The sequence below is a fragment of the Salmo trutta genome, chromosome 20 (genome assembly GCF_901001165.1).
Source record: "Salmo trutta chromosome 20, fSalTru1.1, whole genome shotgun sequence".
Classification (NCBI taxonomy): Eukaryota; Metazoa; Chordata; class Actinopteri; order Salmoniformes; family Salmonidae; genus Salmo; species Salmo trutta.
The window spans coordinates 16893929-16908680 of NC_042976.1; the positions used below are offsets into that span (position 1 = coordinate 16893929).

The 14752-nt window shown below is 39.8% G+C and overlaps 1 protein-coding gene across 1 annotated transcript in view; it reads left to right on the plus strand.

Moving 5' to 3' along the window:
• LOC115156297 (low-density lipoprotein receptor-related protein 1B-like) overlaps window positions 1–13276 on the plus strand; it is a 575728-nt gene extending 562452 nt beyond the window's left edge. Inside the window, exons 86-91 of the mRNA XM_029703749.1 lie at window positions 3739–3843; window positions 7999–8075; window positions 8473–8563; window positions 9264–9414; window positions 10331–10405; window positions 11513–13276. Of these exons, the coding sequence (XP_029559609.1) occupies window positions 3739–3843; window positions 7999–8075; window positions 8473–8563; window positions 9264–9414; window positions 10331–10405; window positions 11513–11653 (640 nt within the window). The 3' untranslated portion in view covers window positions 11654–13276. The remainder of the gene's footprint in view (window positions 1–3738; window positions 3844–7998; window positions 8076–8472; window positions 8564–9263; window positions 9415–10330; window positions 10406–11512) is intronic.
• The last annotated feature ends 1476 nt before the right edge of the window (window positions 13277–14752 follow it).

Consider the following 14752-nt stretch of genomic DNA (forward strand, 5'->3'; position numbering starts at 1 on the left):
GGTGAACAGGGAGTACAGAAGGGGACCAAGCACGCACCCCTGAGGGACCCCTGTGTTGTGGATCAGCATGACAGATGTGTTGTTGCCTACCCTTACCACCTGGGAGCGTCCAATCAGGAAGTCCAGGATCCAGTTGCAGAAGGAGGTGTTTAGTCCCAGGGTCCTTAGCTTAGTGATGAGCTTTGAGGGCACTATGGTGTTGAATGCTGCGCTGTTGTCAATGAACAGCATTCTCACATAGGTGTTCCTTTTGTCCAGGTGGGAATAGGCATTGTGGAGTGTGATTGAGATTGCGTTCATCTATGGATCTGTTGGAGTGGTATCCGATTTGGAGTGGGTCTAGTGTTTCTGGGATGATGGTGTTGATGTGCGTCATGACGAGCCTTTCAAAGCACTTCATGGCTACCAACATTAGTGTTACATGCGGTAGTCAGTGTACACATCCTGGTAATCTGTCTGGCCCCGCGGCCTTGTGAATGTTGACCTGTTTAACCTCTCTAGGGGGTGTGGGATGCTACCGTCCCACCTGGCCAACATCCAGTGAAATTGCAGAGCGCCAAATTCAAAAACAGAAATACTCAATATAAAAATTCAGAAAACATACAAGTGTTATACATCGGTTTAAAGATTAACTTCTTGTTAATACAACCACGGTGTCAGATTTCAAAAAGGCTTTACGGTGAATGCATACCATGTGATTATCTGAGAACAGCGCCCAGCAGACAAATCATTACAAACAGTTACCAGCCAAGTAGAGGAGTTACACAAGTTACACAAGTCAGAAATAGTGATAAAATGAATGACTTACCTTTGATGATCTTCGTATGGTTGCACTCACAATACTCCCATTTACTCAATAAATGTTCATTTTGTTCAATAAAGTCCCTCTTTATATCCAAAAAACGCCGTTTTGTTCGCGCATTTTGTTCAGTAATCCACAGGCTCAAAGGCAGTCACAACAGACAGACGAAAAATCAGAGTATCAGTAAAGTTCGTAGAAACATGTCAAACGATGTTTATAATCAATCCTCAGGTTGTTTTAGTCATAATAATCAATAACATTTCAACCGGACAAAAGCTTTGTCAATTTAAAAGGAAAACAAGAAAGGCGTGCTCTCGGTCGTGCGCATGAAAAACCTCTGGGACACTAAATGGTCCACTCATTCAAAGTGGTCTTACTCCCTCATTTTTCATTATACAAGCCTGAAACAATTTCTAAAGACTGTTGACATTTAGTGGAAGCGCAATGTGAGTCATAAGTCAATGGATACTGTAATGGCATTCAATAGAAAGCTAGAAAAATTTAAAAAATCCCACTTCCTGGATGGATTTTCCTCAGGTTTCGCCTGCCATATCAGTTATGTTATACTCACATACATTATTTTAACAGTTTTGGGAACTTTAGAGTGTTTTCTATATGCATATCCTAGCTTCTGGGCCTGAGTAGCAGGCAGTTTACTTTTCATCCAGAGGTGAAAATAGTGCCCCCTACCCTAATGAAGTTAATGGTCTTGCTCACATCGGCTACAGAGAGCGTGATCACACAGTCGTCCTGAACAACTGGTGCTCTCATGCATACTTCAATGTTGCTTTCCTCGAAGTGAGTCTAAAAGGCATTTAAGCTGCTCCAGAGCGCTCAGGACCTGACTGGGATGAAGGTTAATCTTCCAACAGGACAATGACACTAAGCACACAGCCAAGACAATGCAGGAATGGCTTCGGGACAAGTCTCTGAATGTCTTTGAGTGGCCCAGCCAGAGCCCGGACTTGAACCCAATCGAACATCTCTAGAGAGACCTGAAAATACCTGAGCAGCAACGCTCCCCATCCAACCTGACAGAGCTTGAGAGGATATGCAGAAAAAAATGGGAAAACTCCCCAAATACAGGTGTGCCAAACTTGTAGTATCATACCCATGAAAACTCGAGGCTGTAGTCTCTGCCAAAGGTGCGTCAACAATGTACTGAGTAAAGGGTCTGAATGCTTATGTAAATGTGATGTTTCAGTTTTTATTTTTCCTAAATTAGCAAACATTTCTAAAAACCTGTTTTTGCTTTGTCATTATGAAGTAATGTGTGTAAATAGATAAAGAGAAAAAAAACAATTTAATTAATTTTAGAATAAGGCTGTAACGTAACTAAATGTGGAAAAAGTCAAGGGGTCTGAATACTTTCCAAAGGCACTGTATAATGCTTTTCAGAAGACATTTAGTTTAGGCCTAATTATCGTCAACATTGTGGTCTCAAAATCCTGGCACATGGGCAACATCAGACCTCCAAATCACAATATGCTTGTTACTGAAATGATTAGTGATTCCTATCGGAATCTTGTCAGAGGAAGGATAGCCAACAGTTGGAATATTTTATCACCCACAACCTACACTAAGCGTGACTGCTATGGTGAACTACTTAATAACTAGACTACCTAAACCATCTAAACTGGAACAACCATCTCAGTAACGGGTACAATAAGTCCAACCCCTTACAGATTGCATTAGTTTTTGGAAATGTTTAGTTATTTATCTTTCTATAGTATAAGATCAATTAATCAATCAATGTGCATGAGGAAACATATATTTTAAAACAACCTATTCTAAAAAAAATCAGTTAGCAGAAATGAACTCGAGTAACAACACCACCCGATTGAAAAGCTTTCTTGAATCAAATGTCCTGTTCAGTTGGGAAGAAATGTAGATAAGGTAGCAGACATTCAGTGCCAAGCCGCACTGCTCACTTAACCTGGAAGCTAGCCGCACCAATGTGTCGGAGGAAACACCATACAACTGGCAACCGAAGTCAACATGCATGCGCCCGGCCCGCCACAAGGAGTCACTACAGCGCGATGGGACAAGGACATCCTGGCAGGCCAAACCCTCCCCTAACCCGGACGACGCTGGGCCAATTGTGTGCCGCCTCATGGGTCTCCCGATCAGCTGTGACACAGCACGGGATCGAACCCAGGTCTGTAGTGACACCTCCACTGCAATGCAGTGCCTTAGACTGCTGTGCCACTCAGTAAAACCTCAAATCACATTTTATGACTAAATTCTTTCTAAACCAGTTGATGGGGAAGTAAACACTAGTGTTTAAAATCTGAACGCTATATAGGTGTTCTCCTGGTTGGAAACTGACTGTAAAAAGCTGACTATCATCAAATAAAATCAAATGTATCATGGTTAATATTGCATTCTAAACACCTGTGTTTAAGATGAGAACACTTACTGGCAAATCTAAATGCCTAATGTTGAAGTTTTAAACACTGACGTTTAGGTTATAAACATGTCACATGTTTCATGGTTTTACAGTGTAGAGCTAATGCTTGATGTACTGTAGTTGAATAGTCTTCCATCTAAAGACTTTACCGATGTATTTTCTATGGTTAAAGTTTTTATTTCTTTTATTTAACCTTTATTTAATTAGGCAAGTCAGTTAAGAACAAATTCTTATTTACAATGACGGCCTTCCAAAAGGTGAAATGTTTTGTCCAATATACGTTTTGTCCAAATATTGGACAAAACACAAATCACGACAACAGAGACAACACTACATAAAGAGAGACCTAAAGACAATAAATTGCATTTACAAATCACAGATTCAAATATTTCAATGCATTTGACAACAGAAAATAGGCCTTAATCACTACGAATAATCCGTAGTCTTGCATTTCCAAACAATGTAAGAAAGACATAAACCGTGGGCCAACCATCAGTGACACCACCTTTCCTCTATTTTCCTCCAGCTGTACTAATGGCAGGATAGCACCCAGCTGTAAACTATGTGATGGCTACTGTTACAACGGAGGTACCTGCCACCTGGACCCTGACACCAACCTACCCTTCTGTCAGTAAGTACAGTAACTACTAGCAACAGCCCGGAATAACAATAGCCTAAGAATGTTCTCTATTTGTACTTTATTCTTTCTTTGTTCTTCATTACCATTCAGTTATGCCAGGAAGGCTGGCCTATAATGGAACCAAAACTCATTGGTATTTTATTCTAATGATTGATTTTTGAAAATAAGTGGGGAGTTGTTTTTCTTTTTTCTTTTTTTACACAGGGCTAAGGTCCTAAGTAAAGAGAATGTTTGACACCAGTGGATGCAGGCCATGTCATAGCAGGAGGCAGGGTGTTAGAGCTCAATAAGAGAATGAGTCACACCTGGCTGTGGATATAGATCTTTAGAAAGCTAGCCCTCTGTGGCAGAGTAGAAGTAATAAAGCTCTGCGTGGGGTACAGCTACAGACATTGGAAGGTAACTGAAACTACTGAAACATTACTGTTCAGAACATATCACACTGTTCTTTTGTCAGTGTGTTTCTTCTCGGTGGTAGGTTTCAGGAGAACAATTTAGTATTTTGATCTTCAGTGGTAAGGACAGTGTTACACACGCTATGAGCAGCAGGAACTCAATGGCAGTGACTGGTAGAGGACAATAGATTGGCTCTCAGAGACCTGTGGGAATCATCCAGGAAAGAGAATGCTCTGCGCTTCTGGTAGTCCACAAATATTAATTTCAGCTCTGCTATTATCAGGTGTGGTTCAATGTTAAAGACCTCCCCACAAAGATGATTGGAAATCCATCTGAAAAGACGAACCTTGTTGCTCTATCTTTTTACTGTCCCATTGTCCATTCAATTAAATGTGTGGCCGTGACTGGCACGATTCAAGGGATATAATCAATTTCTATGCAAATGATCCCATTTCTTTTTCCACACGGTTAACAGGTCTAGATAATGTGGTTTATTCATTGGGGCGGCAGCGTAGTCTAGTGGTTAGAGCGTTGGACTAGTAACCGAAAGGATCGAATCCCCGAGCTGAAAAGGTGCAAATCTGTCGTTCTGCCCCTGAACAAGGCAGTTAACCCACTGTTCCTAGGCCGTCATTGAAAATAAGAATTTGTTCTTAACTGACTTGCCTAGTTAAATAAAGGTCAAATAAATTGGCTGCGAGGCATAGAGATTTGGTGCGATGATGGATATGTCTGTGTCAAGAAATCATAATGTTTGACCTTAAACTATAACAGAGTAAATTAATATCTCATCCAAGCCACCCCAGAAACTCCACAAGCAGAAATATCATTGAGATGGTAATTAGCAGAAAACTGTCTTAAAGGTCTAAGGGATTTTCAAAACTGATCAGTGTGTTCCGCCAGTAAATATTCCACATGTATATAAACATAAAGTGGGCATTACAATTGTTTTGATGAATTATCAAGATCAACATGTTCCTAACTAATCAGAATTTGCTTGTTTGTTATTTTTCTGTATTGAAATGTTTCTGTTCATTTTGTTTATAAATACTGTAAATAAGCTTGCGAATTTATAACAACATTTTGAAAATCTATATATTTTTTCCTCAATGGATATAGCTGTCATTAGTTTATTTAGCTAAACATAACATTTCTACTGTAGTTTAGTTTTAGATTACTTTATTCATCATGAATGATACAAACAAAAAAAATAGTTTAGAACAAATCTATGTAGTATTTTGTTTGTTGCCATGTTGAAAGGTTTCCATCTGCCTATACAATATCTAGCCTGGTTGTTTTTATCGCTGTCACTCCACCACACTGTTTTACAGCTGCACGTCAGGGTTCAAGAACCAACGTTGTGATGAGCTGGCCAACCCATGTGATTACTTCTGTCAGAATGAGGGGATGTGCACTATCACTGCCCTTAACAAACCCCGCTGCAAGTAGGTCCCTTCCTACATCACTTCCTGTGGCTGTTCCAGAGGTCTCACCCTCCCACCTCTCGTCATTCAGCTCCATTTTGGCCAGTGTGATGCTCTATATGGCTGTTTGAGGTCTCACCCTCCACCCTCTCATCATTCAGCTTAATTTCAGTCAGTGTGATGGTCTATATAACACTTTCCCACTTCTAAAATAGTATTTACTCCCTCTTCAACTAACTGCTAACCAACTGCATGTCATACAGCCCGAGCTGACATGCCCTTCGAGTGACATTCAAGTGCTGTCTGATTGTGAATATAAGGGGATCTGTTGTCCTCAATGCATGTTTGGTGATTCATTTTGCAATGTGTTAAGAGAGAAAATCTGGAGTTGGGATTGCATGGTCTCTGCTGTAGCTCTGAAATAAATCCATTCACAAGCATGTCAGGGATTATGCTGTTTTTTTTCTCTTTTATTTCACCTTTATTTAACCAGGTAGGCCAATTGAGAACAAGTTCTCATTTACAACTGCGACCTGGCCAAGATAAAAACAAAGCAATGCGACACAAACAACAACACAGAGCTACACATGGAATAAACAAACGTACAGTCAATAACACAATTGAAAAAAAGTCTATATACAGTGTGTGCAAATGGCGTGAGGAGGTAAGGCAATAAATAGGCCATAGTAGCAAAGTAATTACAATTTAGCAAATTAGCACTGGAGTGATAGATGTGCAGATGATGATGTGCAGGTAGAAATACTGGTGTGCAAAAGAGCAAAAAAGTAAATGAAAACAATATGGGGATGAGGTAGGTCGATTGGATGGGCTATTTACAGATGGGTTGTGTACAACTGCAGCGATCGGTTAGCTGCTCAGATAGCTGATGTTTAAAGTTATTGAGGGAGATATAAGTTGTTGGCTTTGGGGATGAGCAGTGAAATATACCTGCTGGATCTCGTGCTATGGGTGGGTGTTGTTATCGTGACCAGTGAGCTGAGATAAGGCGGAGCTTTACCTAGCAAATACTTATAGATGACCTGGAGCCAGTGGCTCTGGCGACGAATATGTAGCGAGGGCCAGCCGACGAGAGCATACAGGTCGCAGTGGTGGGTGGTATATGAGGCTTTGGTGACAAAACAGATGGCACTGTGATAGACTACATCCAGTTTGCTGAGTAGAGTGTTGGAGGCTATTTTGTAAATGACTTTGCCGAAGTCGAGGATCGGTAGGATAGTCAGTTGTCACGCTCCTCTTCGTCTGAAGATATGGAGAAATTGCTGTCGGAAAAAGTGGACCAATACGCAGCGGGTTGCGTGCTCATCATTATATTTATTAAATGTGAACACCAAGAAAAAACAAGAAACAACGACCGACAGGAACAGTATTGCAGGCTATAACGAATACTAGCAATGAAAAATCAACAACCCACATACCCCAGGTGAAAAACACACTCTTAATATATGACTCCCAATCAGGAACAACGATAACCAGCTGTTCCTGATCGGGAGCCACACAGACCAACAAAGAAACAGACAGACTAGAAAAACCATACAACACAAACCCTTCTGCCACGTCCTGACCAAAATACTAATGCAATACTCCCTCTGCTGGTCAGGACGTGACATCAGTTTTACGAGGGTATGTTTACGGGGGTATGTTTAAATAGATTACAAACCCTTTTACAGATCCGCTCATCAGTTTCTCATCAGATCTTACCTAGTATTTTCCCTAACAATATTTTATTTGATATTTTACCCATCAGAAAGGATGATTAATTTGTAACCCCCCCCCCCTCCCTCCATTAAAATGCATGATTGTTTGTGCTGTGACATTCTTTCCATAAGGGAATGATTCATTGTCTATATGCGTGGGATGCAATTCTTATTTCTGATCATTTGGTGTTGTGATTCTTGGAGTGCATGTAATTTAGTGTAATTTCATTCCTTCTATCACCAAACAGTTGCAGTGTTCAGATCGCTCATGCTTTACATACACCTCAGCGTCAATCACGCCCAATAGGAAATCACCTCCTAACTAGTCATTCATTACTCCCATTGGATCCCATCCAAACAACAAACCAGAGATGAATCCATATTGTCATACTGTTTTCTGCTGAATATTCATCCTGTTAATCTACTCACTGTTTTCTAACCAGCACTACTTTTAGATGTCTTCTATCCAAAAAGGGTTTCTCTAAGAAAATCTGTAAAAATGTTATCCATGGTTGAGTGTCTGTTCCCATAGCACTCGTTTTATGTGTTGATTAAGGTAGAGACAGCTAAAGACTATGGTTGTTTTCTCCTCTCTGATTGGTCTGTTCCAGGTGTTCAGTCAATTGGGCAGGCACACAGTGTGAAAGGCCCGCCCCCAAGAGCAGCAGATCAGACAACACCAGTGGAGGTGAGTGCAGAATTCAAAGGACTCACCCAGTGTCATACACGGCTTACTACCCATCCTCTAGTTAGCCTTAGGGTTGTGGTCAGATGGATTATCTATTACTGTAATATATACCCCCATATGCTTTGGCTGTTCAAGAAAGCTCATTGGATGACATTTTACATACGTTATTATCCAGAGCAACTTAGAGGAGCAACTAGGGTTAAGTGCGTTGCTCGAAGGGCACATCGGCAGATTTTTCACCTAGTCGGTTCTGGGATTTAAACCAGCAACCTTTCAGTTACTGACCCAACGCTCTTAACAACTAGGCTACATGTTAACTCTTGTAATGAGACTGTGATAACGCTAACAGAAATCCAAAATGCTAAAGCAGTTTCATCCTTTCTCTTCTCTGTTTCAGGGAGCATAGCCATTATCGTGCCTCTGGTCCTGCTGGTGATCTTGATCACAACGGTGGTGGCAGGCATTTTCATCTGCAAAAGAAGGCAGAGGTACACTATGTTAAGCCTAATAAGTAACTATGCTGGCTGGTGTGTCCTGTGATATGTGTATAAGTGTATTGCATGTGTTGTGATTTAGATTTTGTGATCACCAGACACATTTTCATATGTGACAATAAAGTATTAAAATCAATTGAAATGTTGATGTGGCTGGTGATCTCAGGTACAAGCCAGGTCACCTGTGATACAAGTCAGTATTCAACATCCGTGTCTAAGGATGTCTGGCGATGACATGGAAACCGACCACTAGGGGAAACCGTGAGCACTGTTACCTTCAAGTAGATTTCGGTTTTGCTAGGGTGTTGTGGACATGGATGGCGGATGTGTGTAAGCACCTGCCTCTGATTCCAAAGGTTGCAAATTGAAATCCAGCAATAGAAAGTTGTTCTTGTTTTAAGCCTATTCCAAACCTTAACCCTTAACCATTCAGAGTTAATGCCTAACCTTAAGATTTCAGAGTTTTTTCCCTAAACTTAACCCTAACCTTAAATATTCGGTTAAGGTTAAGGCCTAAACTTAACCTTAAACACTTTGAAATTTGATGTTTGGAACAACTTCGAAATTTGACGTTTGAGAAACATGGATGAACATCTAATGCTAACGTGAGACTGTGATAGCTAGTTGCAGGTACTGTACAACATACCACAAATTATCTTATGTTAATGAGTGTTAGTTGTCCTCCTCCTCCCAGGGGGAAGAGGGTGACGAGGCAGCCCATGACGAATGGAGGGATCAACGTGGAGATAGGAAATCCTACCTACAACATGTATGAGGTCGATCACGACAACCATGCAGATGCTGGCAGCCTTCTGCGACCAAACTTTACACTGGACCCTCATAAGGTTTGTATTGAAAGACTATGCACAAAATCCACCATTCTTTTTGTGCGTAATAACATTTTATGCAAAAACTAAATGCAAAAACTCTGTTTGGTTGAATATTGTAAGAGTGTACTGCAAAGGAAAATCTTTTTGTGTTTCTATATTTATTTGGGATAATATAATTTACAGAGACACAACATTGTACTCTCATCTGTTAATCCATCAGTATGCAACCATCATCCATCCATTATTGGTATCATAGTCATGTAATCAGTAGTGTGATTAACAAAATGAGGCTTTAGCATCTCCTCATGTGGCATACCAAATACAATTTCTACCAGACTTTCTGTCCACGGTATGATCTGATATAGATGTGTAGTTACATTAACAGATGGAGCACAAACCTCAGGTATGTGGAGAGAAATATTATTCAGGCGCTCTGTACCAAGGGAACATTTTATCTTCTGTTGATTCATTTTCTTCATGGGCCTCAACACGCACTAACGCCCCGAATACCAAATAAATCACAACAGCTTTACTGATCTATCTTGTTATCTAACTTGCCTGCTACCACTTCAAGCTTAATGCGTTTGCTTCTTGCCATGCCAACTTTGACATCTGGTAGTGTCAGTCCCACCTGGATCCCTTTGCATTAGAAAGGTAGAGGCTGACTGAATCACAAGTAGCTAACTCCACTATAGCGTTTCTTTATCATATCAGTGAATACTGTAGGTGCCATGGTTTTTGTTGAATTTGAATCCTCAATCTAATTTCTAAAACCAAATATAGATGGACAATTGTTGATCTCTTATTCTAATCATCACATAATTTTGAGTTCCTCACTGATGTTGATATATAATAGATTTTCAGTTGGATTATATTGAGAACAGGTTGGCCTTGTGGCATGGTGAACATTGGCAGAACTTGTGTGTTGCAGGGCTGGTGTGTGAAGTCCAGTGACCCTCGCACCCTGGGCATACATACTGTTCCCAAGGAGGTGATACCTGGACAGGTGATTTCTCCCATCCTTCCCCTTAGTTTAGACAACCAACCTCTTACAGGGGAAGGCATGCTGTTATACCGTTCACTATAGAAGGAACAGACGTGAGCTGTAGAACGTTTGTAAATCTCCTTTTGGAAGGAAACCCGCGGACTTGTCAATAAAAAGGAAGCTGAATGACACTTTTAGTGCATTTTTGTGGTTTTAGATATGATTAAATTAATCTTGAAGTATTTAAAAAGGAAAAGTATCATTGCACTTGTAAAATGTACATCTTCTGAATGTATGCTACAACCAATTTGGATAAAACATCCCGTTGAAAAATATCATTGTTAATTTAATGCATATTATGAGTAAACCCTGCGACTGCACATGTAACTCTGTTGCTTTGGCTAATGTGCATGAGCTATATCCTTCTTTTTTTCCTGCTACCTTGCAATAACAACCTTACAGTCTTAGCTGTCTTCTTCATCTTTAACCTTCTCTAACATAAACATAGAAATGCCAAAGTCGTCTGTTGTCTCTGTGTCGAGAAATAATATTGCAATACTGTGTGTATTGCAGTGCAACATATCAGAAACCTTTTTTTAAAGGGATACTTCAGGATTTTGGCAAAAAAAGGCCCTTTATCTACTTCCCCAGAGTCAGTTGAACTTGTGGATACCATTTTCGTCTCTGCATGCAGTTTGAAGTAAGTTGCTAACTAGCGCTAGCACAATTGCTAACAAGCTTTAGTGGAAGTTTTTCTTTGAGTGGAAGTCTATGGGTATCTACAAGCATGCTATCAGATACCCATAGAAGTCCAGTCATTGCGCAATGCTAGTTAGCATTGGCTCACGGAACTACCTCTAACTTCCTTCATACTGGACACAGAAACATAACAATGGTATCCACAAGCTCATCTGACTCTGGGGAAGTAGACAAAGGGCATATTGCCAAAATCCTGAAGTATCCTTTTAAGTCACAGTAACTTATAGTAAGTTACAGATAGTACTGTAGGATATTGTCATCATACAGGGCACCAGATTATGTAGGGTATTTTCCTATGCATTGTTGAGAACTGTGCTAATATGATGTGCCTGTCAAATATCTAACAGCATTTTTACTTCCTCAATGCAGCCCTTGAACTATTCCAACCCAGTGTATGCAAAGATCTACCTTGATGGACAGAACTGTCGCAAACCGGTCATCAACATAGACGAAAGGAGAGGGCTACTCCCAAAGAAACTAGAGGGGACAATTCGGGAAACCGCCGCATAGCCTGAATACACTTTCTACTCCTTTTATACGACAGTGTACAAATGTATAAAAACAAGGAAAATAAGAATTTTCTATTTCCTATCAGGCTCCTGTCCTCTCGGTTAGGTTTGTTGGTTTTTAGCATCAGCATTACCTCTTCAGTTGTGTGCTGAACACTTTGATTTAAAAAAAATGTGTTTCCGTTGTTTGCTTTCTGTTTGTCAAACATTTGTTATTTAGTATATACTGAATGACACTGAAGTAAAGCTGCTGATTTGCAAAATAACTTAACACCGGAACTCTTCTGTTGTAAACAAACGTCAAGATCGATACAGTACTTATTTCTGAACCTATATATGTCTGTCTCTTGTTAGGCCGAGATTTAATCAGATCAAGCGTTAACCGGCGATAGCCGACACCCACTTAGCTGATGTTTTGTCGGAGGTGGAACTGTGTTGAATCTGTGAAATCGGTGAGCAGCTTCTCTTGTGATCATTGTCACGAAGCCAAATCCATCCCATTCGTTTTAGAAGTTCAGAACGAGAAAGTGTAGGCTATGTGGAAATAATGACCTTCAAATTAATCATCATTAAAAAAAATAATGAAGGTAGTCCATCAGCCTCACATTCCAGTGTTTGAACTTGTAAACAAGGTTGCATGGGATTTCTCTTCATTTGACTCTGTGCAGCCAATGGCAATGTCCGCTTTGGTGTCGATTGTGGATTTGACAGTGCTCACGCAGATTCACCTCAGACACTGTCAAAATATCAGCTATGCAGATGTTGGCTAAAACGGATCTAATTTAATTGGGGCCTCAGTGGAACCAATAACTTGTTATTTTGGTGCAGTATACAGATCTAAAGCAGGTTTATATATATTTTTTCTGAATAAATTATATATCATCTTCTAAAACAATAACAATTTGAGATTGGTCAAAGTTTTATGTGCCATGGTTTCCATTGTCATTGATTTCCTCAGAACAAAAACTGTTAATCTTCACAATAACATGTTATAATTTCATGGCTTCATACCTGAGCAATGAATTTATTTTCTGTCTTTGTGTTTGTATCGTTTGATTCAGCCAAGATGGAAACAATCCAGAAGTGGCCAAGGTTAGTTTTAAGAGGATTATTTTCCGTTAACCATCTAATTCAGTTCTTTACAGTATTATATCATCATGTTCATGTAATAATTCCAAACATATATATTTGCTCTGCTACAAATAGAAGATATTTTACTTAGGTAAATGAAATGTATATTCCATCTAAGATGTTCTGTTTGGATCATAGAAATTATTGAAACTCAAGATGAACGTTATGAGAACAGAATCACAGACATCCATATTTTTGTAGGTCTCTTGTTCCAACAACATATCTGTATCAACTTTACAGCATAAGGATGTGAACACGGAAAAGGATTTAGCACGACTCTATGGCTACAAAGTTACTTTAGATAATTATAAAGATACTTTCTGTCACTTTCAGAAAAGGAAAGACGGTAGATATAACACATTTTATAATTTTGTATTTGATTTGTATGTTGTTTGGCTGCTTGTATTTTGAAGAAATGTATTAAATGTAAGTACTTTTATATAAAATGTAAATCAATATAAAATAAAGTGGGCGAATTTCCATTTCAAAATAATTCTTTGGGTTTCTGAAATCTCAGCTTGATAATGGCGCTAACATCAGACTTCAACACGATACAGCTAGTGCTTAAGCAAGACACCTGTTGGAACATTTCCCTTAACTCACAAAGCTGTCATATTTCCAGGGTTTGATTGGTCCATGACCTAACAAGTCAATCACCAGCTGTGACATCTTATCTGTGGTATGAAACAGGCTCAAAGGACAGGAGGATTAGTGTGTGTGAGTGTGTGTGTGAAGGCTAAGTGCATTCATTACCTCCAACGATGAACACTCCATCAACGCCCGCCACACAGCACACTGAATGGTAATTCAGTCCCTTGGAGTTATAACACAACGGCCGATAATCTGCACCCCTCTGTGTTTCACCTGCTCCGTCACCATGGCAACTGCGCTACCAAGAGGGAGGACAAACCGACTGACTGCTCTTTGTCCAGTGCTGCTCCCAGTTCTGTCCCCTGGCATTTTCCTCCCCAGCTATCAACATGAATCTGTACAGTAAAGTGCTGCTATGGGGGGGGGGGGGGCTGCTATTTGATGTGGCTAAACTCTGGCTTATCTCCAGATTCTGAGAGGATTTGCGTCTCACTGCTATCATTAGGAGCCAGACATTTTATAGGTACTATAATGTATATTGAATTAGTCACATCAATCAGGTCGTTTTATGAATTAATTTATTACAAGTGCCATGTGATGTCACTGTAGCTACCCTATATCTTCTATCTGTCAACAGTATGTTGCTGATGTGGTTTAAATTACATGCCTTGATGTTGTCTTTTGACAACAGTTGAATGATTTAGAGAACTGCTAAGATATTATAAATACATTTAGCATATTTGATAACCTGTCAATTGTTCATTGGTAATGAGGTCTTCATGGCACACTTTGAGAAAACAACTGTTGAATGTTTAGCTACAAAAGTGTCAAACATGACAATACATTGTGTTTACCTTGAGGATTTAATTACCTGTCGATTAAATTGTATTATGGTAAAGTGGGTTACATTACATGCCTGCTTTGAGAATAAATAAAATGGTCTCTGAACTTTTAACTACAAAAACATTGCAAACTGAAAACAGTACTATATTTCTGACCTTGTGTAAATGTAAATTGTATGTTGCTGAAGTGTGTTACAGTACATGACATCCATTGAGAAGGAAGACAACTGTTGAATGGTTACTGAAGATACAAACTGTTGAATGCTTAGCTACAAATTGTCAGAACATGTCTGTATTTGTGACCTTGAGGAGTGAACGGTGATAGCCATACTGATGGTGTGGTGGTGATGAGTGTGTCTGAGTGATCCATTGATTAATGCAGCAGGGTGTTTGATGAAACCAAACTGATTGCACTGCTGTGAGTCTAGCCACCTTATCAAGTTCAGTCTGATGAGCAATTACCTGCACTATATCTTATTCATGTCTTTTCCTCAATGTTGGATTTGATACTCCAGGAGTGTGAATAGAGTTGATGC